The following is a 15,456-nucleotide window of genomic DNA, read 5'->3' as shown; positions in this document are numbered from 1 at the left end:
CTTAGTCGCTAGTCACTAGTCATTGGTGAGTGCGCTTGTCATCGCTCAAGCTGTTACGCGCGAAAGCTGGGTTCGACTCCCAGACAGAGAGTGTCGCAGGATTCGTTTTTTCCCTCAAGTAAATTTAGTGTTCACCTGGAGCGGACTAAAATTTAGTCTAGCTTATTATGTAATATGTGGAGTGGATTGGTAAGCCGCAAGTTTCATTATCAAGATGCTGAGAAATCAGATATCATCAGTTTCGAGCATATAAAGGGTAGTTACATTGTCATCATAGCAATAAGTTGGCAATAAGTATTACTCTTGAAGCTTGAAGCATCATGACAATCCTCATCACAGGCGGAACAGGAAAGACGGGGCTGAAGCTTGCTCATGTACTGAATGAAGCTGGCCACGCCGTTCTCCTCACTTCTCGCGAGGGCGAGGTACCCCATCCATTCAAAGGCGTCAAACTCGACTGGCTCGACCCATCAACCTTCACCAATCCATTCGACGCCGACCCAGCAATCGACCGCGTTTACGTCGTGGGGCCAATCGGGGTTCTGGATACCCTTCCGCACGTGAAGCCCTTCATCGATCTTGCGCTGACCAAAGGTGTCAAGCGATTCGTTGTACTAAGCGGCAGCCCGGTCCCCAAAGGAGGTCCGATCGCAGGGAAGGTGCATGAGTATCTGGCAGAGATTGGCGTGGACTATGCAGTTCTACGTCCAACTTGGTTTATAGGTATGCACCACGCCATGTCCCCCTGTGGGTTGAGCTAACGCAACGTCCAAATAGAGAACTTTTCCACCGCATTCGTTGCGCCTATTCGTGCACACAACCGGATCGTCTCAGCTGCGAAGGACGGGCGGCTCGCGTTCGTTTCGGTCGACGACATTGCCCAGGCTGCGTCGGATGCTTTGCTCGACGAGAAGAGCTGGAACTCCGACCGATACATCGTAGGCCCCGAGTTGTTTTCGTACGATGAGGTGCGTACTGTACCTAGAAAGGGGAGGCAATAGCTGAACTCAAGTTCTATCATAAAGGTCGCAGCTTTACTCAGCAAAGTCCTTGGAAGGGAGATAAAGCACAAAAGGCTAACCGAAGATGAATCGCGTTCGATCTTCACATCAGTCGTCGGCCTGGACGTCGAATATGCCAACTTCCTGGTAAATGCCGAGGCACAGATCGCAGATGGGGCAGAGGTGGCTGTATTTGAGAGTGACAACAAGATCGTTGGCAAGAAGCACCTTCAAGAGTTCTTTGAAACTAATAGGGAGACGTGGGTAATTTGAACGGGGATAAGGCGCTGATGATGATTCTGGATTCAAAGATTCATTGTATGACCATTTGTAACATATACTGGAATCACCTACTGCGTGATCAGAACAATTGTTTAGTGTTGGTATGAAGTTCTTTCGATAGGGCTGCAAATAAAGATCAGAAGAACTATATTTTGCGACGCTTCCTGCTTCGAAGAGTTTCCAGGTTCTCCTCTTTGCGATCCTCCACTCTCTGCAGGAACTCCACCTTTTCCAGATATCCGCCACTACGCCGGTTAGCTTCCAATTCGTCCTTGATTCCCGAAGCTTGTTCATTCTGAACATGTGCTTGCCAATCCATCGCGGATTTACCAAGCGTTGATATCTTCTTGGCTTTAGAAGGAGCAGGCAACGCTGAAAGGGTAGTCTTTGCTTTTCGTGGGCCAGGTTTCTTCGCAGGAGTCTTGGTCGTCACGCTGGGTTGTGTGGACGGTCCCGCCGTGGCATCGAGCAGCGTAGGAGGAGTTGTAGACCCTTCTGCCGCGGGATCGATCCACCGTGGCCACCTCTTAGCATCTTCCGAATTCTCTAGAACCTCAATCACCTCACTGGCCATGGCGTATGTTATAGCTGCGTTGAGAGAAGTCAAGATATGAAACTCACACAGTCTCCTCACCAGCAAATCGATATCTCCGCTCCACCTTGACCATCTTCTCGTCCTGGACTTCACGAGTAGTCGCCACTGAAGCCTCAAAGTTCGACCAAATTTCGTTCAAGTCACTAGCAAATTCATATTGGATCACTCATAGTCCCCGTATGCAAAATTAACCCTACCGTTTCCCTTTCTCATCGCTTTCCGCACCTGGGGTGTCGTGAGATATAGCAGGTTCCTCTGATTCAGAGTCTTCATCACCGGATGAATGAGCGTCTTCGGCAAGGTCTTCGGGGCCGTCAGTCCCGCCAACAGGTATAATAGAGCTTCACTCGCCATCTTCAGCTGGTGGAACGTAGTCTCCGTCGTCTTCAGAGTCCGAATCGTTCAATTTTGCTCTAGTCATGATGATGGTTTTACTCAAGGCGCCGTTGACAACAGGAACAAATACGTCAAGACCCGTTGACGGTTGACAACAGGGGGGTTCGTTTCAATCAAGCATTGGAGAGTCGAATGTGGTCAGTTCGCATGCCGACGTACTTTTGTTAAATTATTTGAGGCCTCCTGGAGGTTTGATAGCAAAGCACTTGCGTCTCCATCGCCTGTCGAGCACCTCCATCTAAAAATAGCTTTCGTCGTACACCCATCTTCATTTATTTCTAAACGACAGCACCAGGGCGACGCAAATGCGACGCTCGTAATAAGTCGGCGGAATGAAATTTGGACACTGATATTCCACATCCTCTTGTAGTTCTTCCGTATCTTTGTTGAAAATCATTGAGCGTTTTATCAGCCAATGCGATAACGGTCCCAGCTTTTTGCGGACTTGTTTATTATACGCGTCCACTGTCCTGTCAACGCCTTCGACACGCGCGTACTAAAGTAGCGAAGAAGTGACATAGTCATTGGGCAAAACCCCGACTCAACAAAAAAAGAAAAAAAGCTAGACCGTATGATTCCCAGTTACTATAATGTCCTTTCAACTGCAGGGAGAAGTCATACTGCACAGCTCTTAGGCCCAATCACCATCAATTTCTCTGGCCACTCTATCCGAATCAGCGTCATATTCCGCCTGAGTCCTGTCCGCACCGTTGGGATGTGCGTGAAGTCCGGAGTGCGCATCCCCAGGTGGAAGAATAATGCGTCCTTGTCCGTAATATCTCGAGTGGATGAACGAGGTGATGAGTGCGAGCGGGAATAGCACAGTAAAGATAATGACCGTGATCTTGAGATGGATATTCGGTATCAGTTGTGTAACAAGAAGAAAAAAACGTACATAGACAGGGGAGGGCTTGGGTCGGTAGCTCCATATACTCACACAAACCCAAGTCGCGGCAACACAACATACAATATCCCGACGTAGGAGTACTGCGATTAAACCCAGAAGATTTGTTCCGAGTACTACGCCAAATCCAGTCCAAGCGTGCCATTTCGAGTAGTCTCTCGGTGATCCCGGCACTGTTGGGGTGAACGACAGGCCCAGAGTGACGCTACATAACCTAATAAGCGGAGTCATTCACGGACACAGAGCAAAATGACGTACAAAAGACAAAGAGGAAACAGAATGAATAGGGGCAAGATAAGAAAGAAGCGCAGCGGCGCATGGATAAGAGCGGTGTCCAATGGACGGGAAGACACTGGCGGATGATACACCAGCAGCGCGATGTTCGAGTAGAGCAAAAGGAGGACGAGAATGCCTTGTAAAATCGTTGCGAAAAGAAACCATTGCATAACCTATACTCAGGTGAATAATTATATCTGCGGAGCTTGAGGGTGCGCACCCATGCAATGGCCCATAGAGCCATAACTATGTTTGCAAATACAAGCGAAAGTCCAACACCCTTAACAAGAGCATTCTAGAGTGTTGGAAATTTTATTATCTCAACGTTTAGCGATTCAACAGGTTTATGGGGCGCACCTTGGTCTCTGCCTTGTTTGCGACGACAAGGAGGAGGCAGTATCCAATTTGTCCAACGAAGATAACTCCCAAATACACAGCAATTACAGCAGGGTTCGGGGAAATGGATGTAGGATGAAGTTTAGAGACCCCCCCTTGATTGAAGCCAGGATGTAAATCTCCCCATTGACAAGATAATTACTGGGCGTACCTATGGATGGGTTCACGACGGAGGCACACACCGCGATTGTTGCAATGTTGATGAGGAGCGAAAGTGGTGTAAGAACTTGCAGCCTTACCAACGAAAGGTATTCGCGGACTGCGGGATGGGACGTGTCTACTGGAAGGGCATCCATTGTGAGGGAAGGAGACTAGGAGTCGAAGCACCTCAATGATGTCATCGATCGCGAGTTTTGAAGAACCGCCTTCAGAAGCCAAATACATGACAATAACGCGGTGGGCGCCAACCCAGTAACGTCCCAGGATGCTCAGGAGAGCGCTGAACGACCCAGAACAGAAATTAATAAGGAGGCCAGTGCTGAGCACCACCGACGCCCGGATAGGACGCTGGGGAGTTTTTCGTGGTCAACGGGCCACCACATTCTTCCTCTGCTTTGCGCAAAGATCAAGGACAATGAGATGATGAAGGATTGTGACACCACTAAGACTGGGTTATAAAGTGGAGAGAGGCCACTTGAAGACGCGAAGTTATGAGCCCGCAGAAGAGGATTGAGATCCACAGCAGCGCTGCGCTGCAATCGCATTTGGCGTTTTGGCGGAATTCTGGCCCTCTGGAACATTGATCGCAGTCATAAGGAGGACCTAACCACAGTGCTGTGTATCTTGAAAGTAAGAGTGTGAAGTTGGGAGGGAGAATTTGGGGAGAATAGTGATTTGATGATGAATTCACACGACTTCGCGTCCCCCATGAGCGTTGTCCGATCGAAATATTAATGGAGGCCGCTGATATAAGGAGGTTTGGAGGGGAGGTAGTCCTAAACACAACATCTGGCATGAACCATGGGGCGTAGAACCTGGATGCCGACAAATGAAAGCGTGTGCAACATGTGAATGAATGTCTTCCAAGCTCGTTTACATAACACTGAGATAGCCCTGGGTACATGTACTATAGCGTACGTCTAACAATACTCGAAAACAGTGTGCGCCTGCGCACTGTGAACGGTTAGGCCTGGCTAACAGTTCTGGATGCCCATCGCATCGCTGATCGAATCAACGAGGATATCCTTATAGTCACCGACAACGTGCCACATGGCGAATCCGAGAAGACCTTTCTCATTAATGAAGGAGCCCTTGTCAGCTGAAGATGTATATCAGATACATTACTGTTGAAGTCAGATGAAATAAACGAACCGAAGCTTGTGGCGTCGTCGTAAGAGATTTCAACGTTTGTGGACGGGTTGTAGACGTAAGGCTGAATAGGTTGCCAATGAGAAGCATAACTTGTGAGTAGCTAACAAGAAACTTACAGTCTTGCTGCAGTCGTCGAATCTGTACACCATATTCGGCGCAGCGGTGCCGTTGCTTGTGAGGTAGCCTGCGCTAACCATGCCCTCAAAGTTGAAAACGCCAGTTGGGCCGCTGGTGGTACCGCACTGATCAGTGGCTAAAGAACACGAGATGTTAGATTCACGGCAGACATGTTCAACGACTTACTTGACGTGGTGGAAGTTTCGCCCTCGCCAGCGGGTTGAGCAGCTTTGCTGAAAGCGGGGTAAGCAGCAAGTTGGTTGTTCACGACAGCGGCGCTGTTGGCGACACTGAAGCTGTGACCGTACGCAGCAACGCCAAGTGCGATCTACATCACGTCATTAGAAAGACCGGCGACTATTCGATGAGAATGCACATACCTTGTTCGCAGGGAACTTGGCAGCAGTCCAAGCGTTGACAGCAGATTCAGCAGAGCCAGCTTGACTGGGAGCGCAAGAGTCACCCAAGGGGGCGTTGGGGCCAACGGCTGTAGACCAAGAACCCCAGACGTCGTAAGCCATGATGGCTGCGGCAACGATTAGAAGAGGTCCTCAGAACAAAGCCAAAAGCTTACCGATCCAATCAAGGTACTCAGCGAACGCTGAGACATCGGCCATTGGGGTGCCGTCACTTCCGGCGTATGGAGTCAAGCCAACCGCAGATGAGAGGATGAGAGTCGAGCCCATGGGGTCTTGCCTGAGCTCTTGGAGGAACGAAAGGAAATTGGCGGAGTCACTGCTCGAGATGAGGTTGCACCCGATGCCCTGGTGGTTGGGATACTCCCAGCTGAAGAAAAAAAAGACATCAGTATTCTTGATGTTGGACATGAAACAGAGCAAATTCACTCAAAGTCGATACCATCAAGGTTGTACTTGGTAGCCAGATCGGCAACGGCCTTGACGAAGGTAGTACGGCTGTCTGCTGTGGCCACGTTCGATGAGTAGTATTGAGATCCGGTCCATCCGCCAATAGAAAGGAGTGCCTTGACGTTCTGCAGGCAGATTAGTACAATTTTCTACATCGTCACTGAGCTACATACATGGCTCTTGGCTGCTGAGACAAATGTTGGAAGAAGGCTGGCACTTTCGCTGTCAAGCGCGATGACGCTTGCATCAGAAGTTGTCGTTCTAAACGAAGAGACATATTTGAGTTGTATTCGTGCTCAAGATGTAAAAAAAACGTACGCAAAAGCGAAGGTTAAGGCGTTGTATTTGCCCCACGATATAGTGTCAGGTGCGTACGTGCCCCCCAGCCAGCCGGGGTACCACGCAGTGACAAGGACGTCCTCAGTGAAGGTGGAATTGCTGGTCGCCCGCCTGGCTAGCTGTGTAGATTCGGCAGCAGGTGCAGAGTCAGGCAAGGGTGTTGGTGCAAGTTGCGCAAAAGCAAAGGGAACGGCGGCAAACAGCGATAAAGATAGAAGCTTTGTCATCTTGCAGGAAATGAACGAGGTGGCGACCAGCGTGGACACAAAGAAAGAATGAGATGAAAAAAATTCAGCTTGAAGGCTGGGTTATATAGGCGTTTGGCTGACATAAATTTTGCCATGGACCAGGAAGAAAGTTGAAGACTCTAGTCATTCAATCGAAATTTTATTTCGATCGAGGATTTTCTTCACTGCCACTGGTCTGAAAATTTGACGACTTGTACCGTCCAACCTTATTAGTAACCAAGGAGATTGCTACCCCAGGCTCGGGGGGCGTTCCGGGCCTGATTGTGGGCAGAAGAACGGCGGGCATTGCCTCACATAAAGTGTCATGTTGAAGCCAAGTCTAAAACATACATTATCCGACTTCTGTACGGGTCAAAAGGGTCAGCTCAATCGGAGTAGTGGGCAGGGAAGACGCACATATATAGATATATACTTGCATATATAAATGCGGGTTATAATTATACCAAGTATTCTGGTACCTCTGTGTGCCATATCACATCTAATCATAACCAGAGGCTCTAAAATAGGCGTTAAGAGCATATCTGAACAATGCCCATAGCGTCGCTGATTGCGCCGAGAAGGATATCATTATAGTCGCCTGTGACAGGCCACACAGCGAAACCTAACAGGCCATTTGAAGAGATGTAATTGCCTTTAGCCGCTGCATAACATGTTGAGGATATTGGTGACAAAATGGTCAGACGAGGCTCACCAAAACTTCGAGCATCGTCGTAAGATAACATTGTCTGAGCAGTTGGGTTATATACAAAAGGCTGGGTAACAAACGCTTTTCAGAAGGGATAGGTATATGAAATAAATACAGAGATCTTACCGTCTGGCTGCAATTATCGAATGCGTAATCGATGCCGTTCGCAGCCGTTCCGTTAGAGTTGAGGAATCCGTGTGCAATCATTCCATTGAAGTTGAAAACACCCGAAATACCTTCAGGCTGTCCACATGGATCGAGGACTAAATTCAAAAATATAGTATCAAGTTCAACGACCAACAGGAGAGGCGTACCAGAAGCCGAAGTTGAGGTGTCGCTATCCCCCAACGGTTGCTGAGACTTATCAAACGAAGGGTACAAGTTAACATTTCCCGAGCTTCCCAAAGCCGCGCTGGTCGTCACATGAAAGCTGTGTCCATAAGCGGCAACACCAAGTGCGATCTTGCAGAAAAAGAAAAGGAAAGTTTGGTAAGCAGGTTCTAGAGAAATGCACCTCTCTTTTACCTGATTAGCAGGGAATTTTGCACCAGTCCAAGCCTTGACTGCAGCGACAGCAGACCCAGCCTTGGTCGGCGCGCAGGAATCATCCAAAGGAGAGTTGGGGCCGACAGTTGGAGAGAACGATCCCCAGACATCATAATTCATAATCGCTGAAAGGAGCGAGCGAGGTGAAGGATAATCACAGGAACAACATCCTATACTACTCACCAATATGATCGAGAACATCAGCAAAGGCCGATACATCAGTCATAGGTGTCCCATTCGCCCCCATGAAAGGCGTTTCGCCAACCGCAGCTGATAGTATCAATTTGGAACCAACAGGGTCCTGTTTGAGCTGTTGGAGAAAGGCGAGGAAGTTGGCTGAATCGGAAGGCGAGATAGCGTTACAGCCAAGACCTTGCCGATTAGGATATTCCCAACTGTGATTGTCGGTCAACACAAGATCTCATGGACGAGGTATCAGACTCACTCGAAATCAATCCCATCAAGGTTGTACTTCGTAGCAAGACCTGTTACGGCCTTCACGAAAGCAGAACGGTTGGCTGCGTTGCCTACTGCAGTCGAAAAATACAGCGAACCAGTCCAACCACCGATCGAGAGAAGGGCGCTGACTCCCTAATGAGTGTCAGGTTAAATGTGTGGAAAGATAGTATCCGAAAAGGACTTGCGTTGTTGCCAGCCTCAGTCACGAACTCCGGCAACAGAGTCACGCTCTGTGCATCCAAAGAGATAACTGATGGGTCATTTGTGGTCACGCTACAAGGGGAGATATGAATGCCCATTTGGAAGCCTAAACATGCTTAACTCACGCAAATGCGAAAGTCAAGGCGTTGTACTTGGACCATGAAATATTGCTTGGCGCATAGGTAGCACCTAACCAACCAGGGTACCACCCAGTTGCAAGAACCTGATCAGGAGATGATGAATTACCACCATTCGTAGTGTTGCCTCCAGTGGATTGCGCAACGGAACGAGGTTGTGGCTGGGGAGGGACGAGGCCACAATAGGGCATCGCAAACGCAACATGAAGCGCTGCCAACGTCGCAAACAAAGATACCGGGACAAGATGCATGGATAAGAGAAGAAAAGATCTGATGAAGCTGAGGATGAGCTTCAGGAAGATATATTGTGAGAAACGCGGTCATCGTATGCCTCCTTCGCATCGGGACCGTCCAGAAGAACTCCCAGGAGGGTAATCGAACACGCTGATTAGGCCTGCCCGCTGGATAGATCCGCTATAGTGTCAGGAGGTGGGTTCGGGCAATGTTTGGCGCGGGGTGCATTGCGGGGGTAGGCACCATTGATCCATGAACACGTCCTTATCCAGCACGCTATGAACACGTGCTGGAAGTATGTACCTTGAAGTGCTTCGTGAGAATGACTGAACACATTCGAAGCAGACTCTGTCGTTAACCAAAATTTTGGACGGAATTCGAACCCTTCATCACACAAGAGAAGACTGGAATTTTCGATCTTGAAAGTTCTTCAGAATATTGTTGCTGGAGGAGTGTCGACTTGAATGAACAATTGGGAACTGCTAAAAATGGAAGACATACTTACTGCGGAATAACGGCACTTTGCGAGCGCGTTGATGGAATTCCAACCAATCATAGACTTGGCTGGATGGGCATCAGATAGGTCGTGCTTAAGGAGTCCTCCTTAAGCAAGATGGACGTTAGACGTCTAAGCCTATGAGATGTGCATTGAGTGCATGGTACCCAAGAAAACACTTCGATCTGTGGGCAGGCAAATTCCATCAGTCGATATGAACGAGCTAACCCAGTAAAGCTTACCGTTAAGTTTGTCTCAACTCGCCTGGTCAGTAAGGCATTGATGATGAGTGTGAAAGAGAGGAAATGGCGGGCAGAAAAGATGTCACAAGGTCAGGTTTACAAAACCATTTCCCACTAGGCGTTCGGTGGGATATAATAGAGGTGGCTCTGACACGCACAAGAGATGAACTCTGCGCGTGTTTGGACAAAAAAGGCAAGGTGAAAAATTGCAAGCCGATCATTAGTTGCGCGTTGACTACATGTATTACTGCAAAAGTATCCAAAACAGTGGTGTATGCTGCAAGACGCAAGGGGCAGTCAGTCTACTGACCTAATTTCAGGCTGCGGGAGCTTACAATTAAATATAGATGCCAACCAACATCGTCACCGTCTCCCGTTATTGCCTCTAATCAGACCAATCCTCGCAGCAAGCTGGCGGGCCTGTATCGCTTGTAACCGCCTTGACCGCACGAATAATATGAACAAAGCAACGATAGCGAAGAAAACGTTACAAGCAATGAACTCAAAGAAATCTGCACGTTCTTGGGAGATTATGCGCCCACAGGATTCCCAAGCGAGGGTTTCGCCTTCAGGATGTGGTTGCGAAGGTGAGTGTTCACTTGGAGGCGAAGGAGGGCGTTGGAGTAGAGTGGTTGGGTTGCTTGGTGAGGTGATGTTCACGCAGTGCATGAGTCGGCGGTTACCAAAAGGTTGGCAGAAAGGTTGTTGCAGCTAGGTTGTTAAGATATCGTCAAGCTCCCCTTATCCCCATAGAAAGGGGAAAAAAACGCACTGATTCCTCCGGACAAGGCTCACATGCCCCGAAAGGCAAACACAGGAGTTGCTGTTGGGTATCATTGTCTTTTGAAGTTGGTAGTATTGGCGCATGCGATAGGTCGCCGTCTGACTGTAAGGCCACGACAGACCAACACGACCAGGTTAGAATCATGCTGTTCACAGGATGATCAGTTGACCTGCACCAATGTAATCACCGTGGAACGTACAAGCATATCGTCGTAATGCACGCCGGCGTTGGGAAACGCAGTAGCATTTAGGCAACATCAACGTCGTGGCTGGAATCAGAAAGTCAGATGCGTGGGAACAAATATTGACGCCTCTCGGAACCTCCGGCCAACCTCCAACACAATCATTTGACGGTTCCAGGCCTTAGATGCCCCAGCGAGAGGGCCATAGAGTCAAGCTAGAGCAAGCGGGCTCGTACACCTTTTGCATTCTGTGAGTGCGTTCTTCGCCTACCTAGTGGCATTTGTAGCTTTCTAACCAGTTTCAACCTCTCCTAGTGAAACTCCAACAATTTTATCGTCATGGCGATTGAGATGCAATCGATACCTCACTCATAACATGGAGCGCGTGTCGCCGTGAGTTAACGCCATCACTTAGGTTATCGCAAAATTGAAGAACCTTGCAAGACAAGAGTGATCCCACCCATTGCTTACAAAAACCGTTCGTCTATACTGGAACCGAATTATTTTGTAAAGTGGAAGGCGCGCCTCTCCATCGATACTCACGCATCAAATGGATCGAGATATGTGTCGTGTGCATATCCACCAGCCTTAGTGACCACCAAAACCATCACTCGTTTGTTCGTGTCATTTCTCAGCTTGTATGCTTATTTCCCATTACTAAATGAGAAGGTGTGCATGTCAGAAATAATTCTGGAGTTGCCAATTTTTTTTGTTGCGCTCTTCTTTGGACGATTTAGAATGCCCTTGAAGTCCAGCCTCTCTCATTTTTTCTCGCAAGAAACCACCTCGGTTCAGGTTATCTTGGAATGTCACTATTGCATTTCAGAAGACGTGCTGTTTTCTATGGCGAGTCCGGCTTTCATCTTGTGGGATTTGGGATGCGGAATCGGGCGGAACAAAGTAAAGCTATTGTGTGTTCTAGTTAGCCCCGTGATCTATGCCCTTTGCCTGATTACAGGAGGTGCATCTTTCTTGCTGCTTGCAACGTCAAAGTGAAAGACACGTGGTGGGATAAATTCGGATAAATTCCATGATCTTGCCTTTACGATTCACTGTTCCTGACCAAAGTGAACGCGTTAACGTCGCGTGTGCGTCACGAAGCGGATCCTCCCATCGCCTCACCTTCAATTCACACAAAACGGTCTAGCTACGTTCTGCGCCGACGGTGCCCACAAGTCGTACCATGAGCCAACTCACCATACCCACTATATTGGATGTCCCTCCTGAAATCTTATCCTCGATCTTTCTTCTCAACACAACCGTGGAGTCATTTTATGACCTTAGAATTCAACAAGACACAGCCAGATACACCTCTCAGGTCTGCTGCCAATGGCGCTTTTTGGTGCTGGAGAATCCAGTCATCTGGAGCAGGGTTATCGATTTCACTCGTGGATCTCACCAATGGACAGAGGAACTTTTAAGAAGGGCTTCAGATTGTCCTCTCACTTTAGTTTCTCGCTATCACTCGCTATCGTCAGATATTTTGGCGAGAGAGTTGGAACATGTTTCGCGGTTTGGTCGATACTATGGCGAATTCGCGGTGGAAACCTGGCCAATGGTTCTCGATAAACTTCAGCAGCCCGCTCCCTACCTCGAAGAACTTTTGCTTGAGGGGAGTGGCAGCGGCGCTCAATGCAAACTTCCTGCCACGATTTTCAGTGGGAATGCACCCCGTTTGCGTCAGCTCTGGCTTCAATGCTGTGGCTTTGATGACGACCTGCCCTATCTTGCACAGCTTACTCGCCTATCCATATGGGATTTTCCAGTGCAAAACGCTTCACCCAAAAAGTGGCTTGACATTTTACCACGCATGAAATGTCTCACCGATCTGACTGAGCTTTAAGGCGTAAACATAGGAACCGAGTCTCATGAAGTCGTTCATCTACCAAACCTCGAAAAAATCACACTGACGGCATCGTTGAGGGAATGCAGCGCGTCCCTCTCGTCCCTCATCCTCAAACCGACGTGTAGTATGTGTGTGACCGCCGAGAACTCTCATCCAGGAACAGACTTTGACGTCGCCGCAGGGATTATTGTACAAAAGTTACAGCTTGACTTGACCAAGGCCACTGAATCTGACTTCCCTCTCTACCTCAGACTCCAATGCAGCAACGATTTCTTCTTTGTCAGCAACCGTGCCCCCACTATGGCTGCATCGGAACCAGACACATCTCCGTATGTCTTCTTCCGTGTATCTTGATCCTCTCTCGCGAGCGGCCTGTTGACCATCTTGCCGCACGTGTCTTCAGCTTTCGCTGGCCTACTTTCACAAGTTACTTCTCTCGAATTATTCCTCAATTCCGCACTCGCATCCAAAACACATTCAACCATTGCCAATGTTCTACGACAAGCACACAATGTGACCTCGCTTGTTCGTTTGGATGAACGGGCAGCAAATGTATTTTTGCAGCTCGAGGGAGTCAGGCGTCCAATCAGCCTGAGTACTCGATCTCAAGAGGATGTTATATTTCCCTCTTTACGCACAATCTGTTTCACCGAACTAGGGCTATATGCGGGCACCGACCGTGTCCTTCAATTCCTCGTGGACTTTATTCAGTACAGAATCAGCATCGCCGCCCCCATTGGGGAAGTCTACTATACAAAGCTATCTGATGTCAGCTGGGTTCAACATGGCATGTAATGTCTCAGGGAAACCGGGGTGCTGGTGGCGCAAAGGGATGTTTGATACCTTATATTTTATGTACTCATCACCGAGAGCTCAGAGCTGAGGGTGCCACTTGACGTTTCAGAACTTCAAAATCTTGTGCTGCGATGCAATGTTGAACCCATCGAGTGTACAACTCACCTCAGCCTTTCTTTGTCTCCAAATCGTCCCAGCGCAAACGTACATTTGGGCAGTAAGAGACTCGTTTAGTGGTAAGATCATCATGTCAAATTTAAAGCAGGCATCTTGTCACGTGTTGGTAATTTGGAAGTGCATTCAAATCACAGTGATCCCCGACTCTGGAACAGAGGAGGGTTTTGTTGGAACGATAAATCCTGACTCACCTCGCTAACCGTATGACAGCTCTTTTCCCACGAAATTCGGCCTCTTCCGTGCTTTGTTCCTACTTACCTAAAACTTTGCATCAGCCTGCGAGGAGCGAACCGCGGAAGCGGTTCGGCGACGAGTAGGCAACTAATGCACTGGCAGAAGAGTATTTAGGTGGGCTGTATAATATTACATTATCTATGATCAATTCTTCCACTTTGGTTTTTTTCAAACAGAGTCGGGGGACTGGCGCTTGCGCCGCTAGTACTGGATTGAGTAACACAGTTCTTGAACAACGTTCAAAATGCGAACGTCGTGTGTTCGCAAAGGTTCGTCACGAATTCAGCACACGCTCCCGCTACTCACCTCGAATTCACACAGAACGATCTAGCTACGTCCTGCGTCGACGGTGCCCAAAAGTAGTAGCATGAGCCAGCTCGCCATACTCACTATACTTATCAGATCTCCCTCCTGAAATCTTATCCTCAATCTTCATTCTCAACACAACCGTGGAGTCATTTTATGGAGTCAATCATGTTAAAATTCTACAACCTACAACCAGATACACCTCCCAGGTCTGCCGCCAATGGCGCTTTTTGGTGCTGGGGAATCCAGTCATCTGGAGCCGGGTTATCGATTTCACTCACGGATCCCGCCTGTGGACAGAGGAGCTTTTAAGAAGGGCTTCGGATTGCCCCCTCACTTTGGTTTCTCGCCACCGCCCGCTATCGTCAGATATTTTGGCGAGAGAGCTGGAGCATGTTTCGCGGTTTGGTCGATACCATGGCGAATTCACGGAGAAAACCTGGCCACTGATTGTTGATAAATTTCGGCAGCCCGCTCCCTACCTCGAAGAACTTAACCTTTGGGGGAGTAGCATTCCGAGTGACATTGCTCAATTCAAACTTCCTGCCACGATTTTCAGTGGGAATGCACCCCGTTTGCGTCAGCTCTGGCTTCAACGCTGCAGCTTTGATGACGACCTGCCGTATCTTGCACAGCTTACCCACCTCGCCGTATCGCAAGTTTCATTGCGAAACCCTCCGCCCAAAAAGTGGCTTGACATTTTATCACGCATGAAATTTCTCACCAATCTGCGGCTCATAGACTCAAACATAGGAGCCGAATCTCATGCAGCTATTCATCTACCAAACCTCGAAAATATCACACTGATGGCATCTCTGAGCGAATCCAGCGCGTTCCTCTCATCACTGATCCTCAAACCGACGTGTAGTATGAGGGTGATTGCCCGGAATGTTCGCCCAGGAACAGACTTTGACGTCACCACAGGAATTATTGCACAAAAGTTACAGTTTTACTTGTCCAAGGCCACTGAATCCGACTTCCCTCTCTACCTCCATGTCAGCAGCGGCGACTTTTTTGTCAGCAACCGTGTTATTTCCCCTACTGGGGACGAATCGAAACCAGAGGCCCCTCCGTATGTCTCCTGCAGTGCATTTTGGCCCTCTCTCGAGAGCGGCCTGCTGTCCATCCTGCCGCACGTGTCTTCAGGTTTTGCTGACCTCTTTTCACAAGTTACCTCTCTCGAGTTATCCCTCAGTCCCGAACTCTCATTCATAACACATCTAGCCATTTCTAATGTTCTACAACAAGCAAAGAATGTGACCTCGCTTGTCCGTTTGAATAAACCTATAGCACATCTATTTTTACGGCTTGAAGGAGTCAAGCGCCCAAGAGTCAGCACTCAAACTAAGAGGGACCTTATATTTCCCTTTCTACACACAATTTATTTCACCGAACTTAGGAG

General features: G+C 48.6%; 7 protein-coding genes across 7 annotated transcripts; 2 read left to right on the top strand and 5 right to left on the bottom strand.

Annotated features, from left to right (window-relative positions):
• Positions 1-320: 320 nt before the first annotated feature.
• On the top strand, positions 321-1,274 carry LACBIDRAFT_310140 (uncharacterized protein; the record flags this gene model as incomplete). The annotated part of the gene is made up of 3 exons (XM_001887342.1): positions 321-723; positions 778-968; positions 1,026-1,274. 3 exons carry the CDS (start codon positions 321-323, stop codon positions 1,272-1,274), a joined length of 843 nt encoding a protein of 280 aa, XP_001887377.1.
• A 154-nt stretch (positions 1,275-1,428) lies between these two features.
• Positions 1,429-1,951, bottom strand: LACBIDRAFT_310139 (uncharacterized protein; the record flags this gene model as incomplete). The annotated part of the gene is made up of 2 exons (XM_001887280.1): positions 1,429-1,849; positions 1,905-1,951. 2 exons carry the CDS (start codon positions 1,949-1,951, stop codon positions 1,429-1,431), a joined length of 468 nt encoding a protein of 155 aa, XP_001887315.1.
• A 954-nt stretch (positions 1,952-2,905) lies between these two features.
• LACBIDRAFT_310138 (uncharacterized protein) lies at positions 2,906-4,146 on the bottom strand (the record flags this gene model as incomplete). Its single annotated transcript, XM_001887279.1, has 6 exons — positions 2,906-3,118; positions 3,170-3,392; positions 3,437-3,627; positions 3,675-3,749; positions 3,812-3,945; positions 4,002-4,146. 6 exons carry the CDS (start codon positions 4,144-4,146, stop codon positions 2,906-2,908), a joined length of 981 nt encoding a protein of 326 aa, XP_001887314.1.
• A 717-nt stretch (positions 4,147-4,863) lies between these two features.
• On the bottom strand, positions 4,864-6,710 carry LACBIDRAFT_191848 (glycoside hydrolase family 18 protein; the record flags this gene model as incomplete). The annotated part of the gene is made up of 9 exons (XM_001887278.1): positions 4,864-5,108; positions 5,162-5,222; positions 5,278-5,414; positions 5,465-5,606; positions 5,659-5,804; positions 5,853-6,064; positions 6,124-6,269; positions 6,318-6,405; positions 6,463-6,710. 9 exons carry the CDS (start codon positions 6,708-6,710, stop codon positions 4,984-4,986), a joined length of 1,305 nt encoding a protein of 434 aa, XP_001887313.1. The 3' UTR covers positions 4,864-4,983.
• Positions 6,711-7,240: 530 nt separating this feature from the next.
• LACBIDRAFT_310136 (glycoside hydrolase family 18 protein) lies at positions 7,241-9,010 on the bottom strand (the record flags this gene model as incomplete). The annotated part of the gene is made up of 8 exons (XM_001887277.1): positions 7,241-7,371; positions 7,423-7,483; positions 7,543-7,679; positions 7,731-8,087; positions 8,146-8,357; positions 8,408-8,553; positions 8,607-8,694; positions 8,748-9,010. The coding sequence occupies 8 exons, from the start codon at positions 9,008-9,010 to the stop codon at positions 7,241-7,243; spliced, it is 1,395 nt and encodes a 464-aa protein (XP_001887312.1).
• A 1,084-nt stretch (positions 9,011-10,094) lies between these two features.
• On the bottom strand, positions 10,095-10,761 carry LACBIDRAFT_310135 (uncharacterized protein; the record flags this gene model as incomplete). The annotated part of the gene is made up of 3 exons (XM_001887276.1): positions 10,095-10,442; positions 10,504-10,660; positions 10,715-10,761. 3 exons carry the CDS (start codon positions 10,759-10,761, stop codon positions 10,095-10,097), a joined length of 552 nt encoding a protein of 183 aa, XP_001887311.1.
• Positions 10,762-11,879: 1,118 nt separating this feature from the next.
• Positions 11,880-15,288, top strand: LACBIDRAFT_332730 (uncharacterized protein; the record flags this gene model as incomplete). The annotated part of the gene is made up of 10 exons (XM_001887341.1): positions 11,880-12,484; positions 12,571-12,666; positions 12,806-12,871; positions 12,946-13,067; positions 13,201-13,310; positions 13,447-13,554; positions 13,925-14,017; positions 14,251-14,418; positions 14,525-15,126; positions 15,279-15,288. 10 exons carry the CDS (start codon positions 11,880-11,882, stop codon positions 15,286-15,288), a joined length of 1,980 nt encoding a protein of 659 aa, XP_001887376.1.
• Positions 15,289-15,456: the final 168 nt, after the last annotated feature.

This window comes from Laccaria bicolor, genomic scaffold (assembly GCF_000143565.1).
Source record: "Laccaria bicolor S238N-H82 LACBIscaffold_44 genomic scaffold, whole genome shotgun sequence".
Classification (NCBI taxonomy): Eukaryota; Fungi; Basidiomycota; class Agaricomycetes; order Agaricales; family Hydnangiaceae; genus Laccaria; species Laccaria bicolor.
Note: the sequence above shows the minus strand (reverse complement) of the source record. Positions and strands in the feature narration are given on the sequence as shown.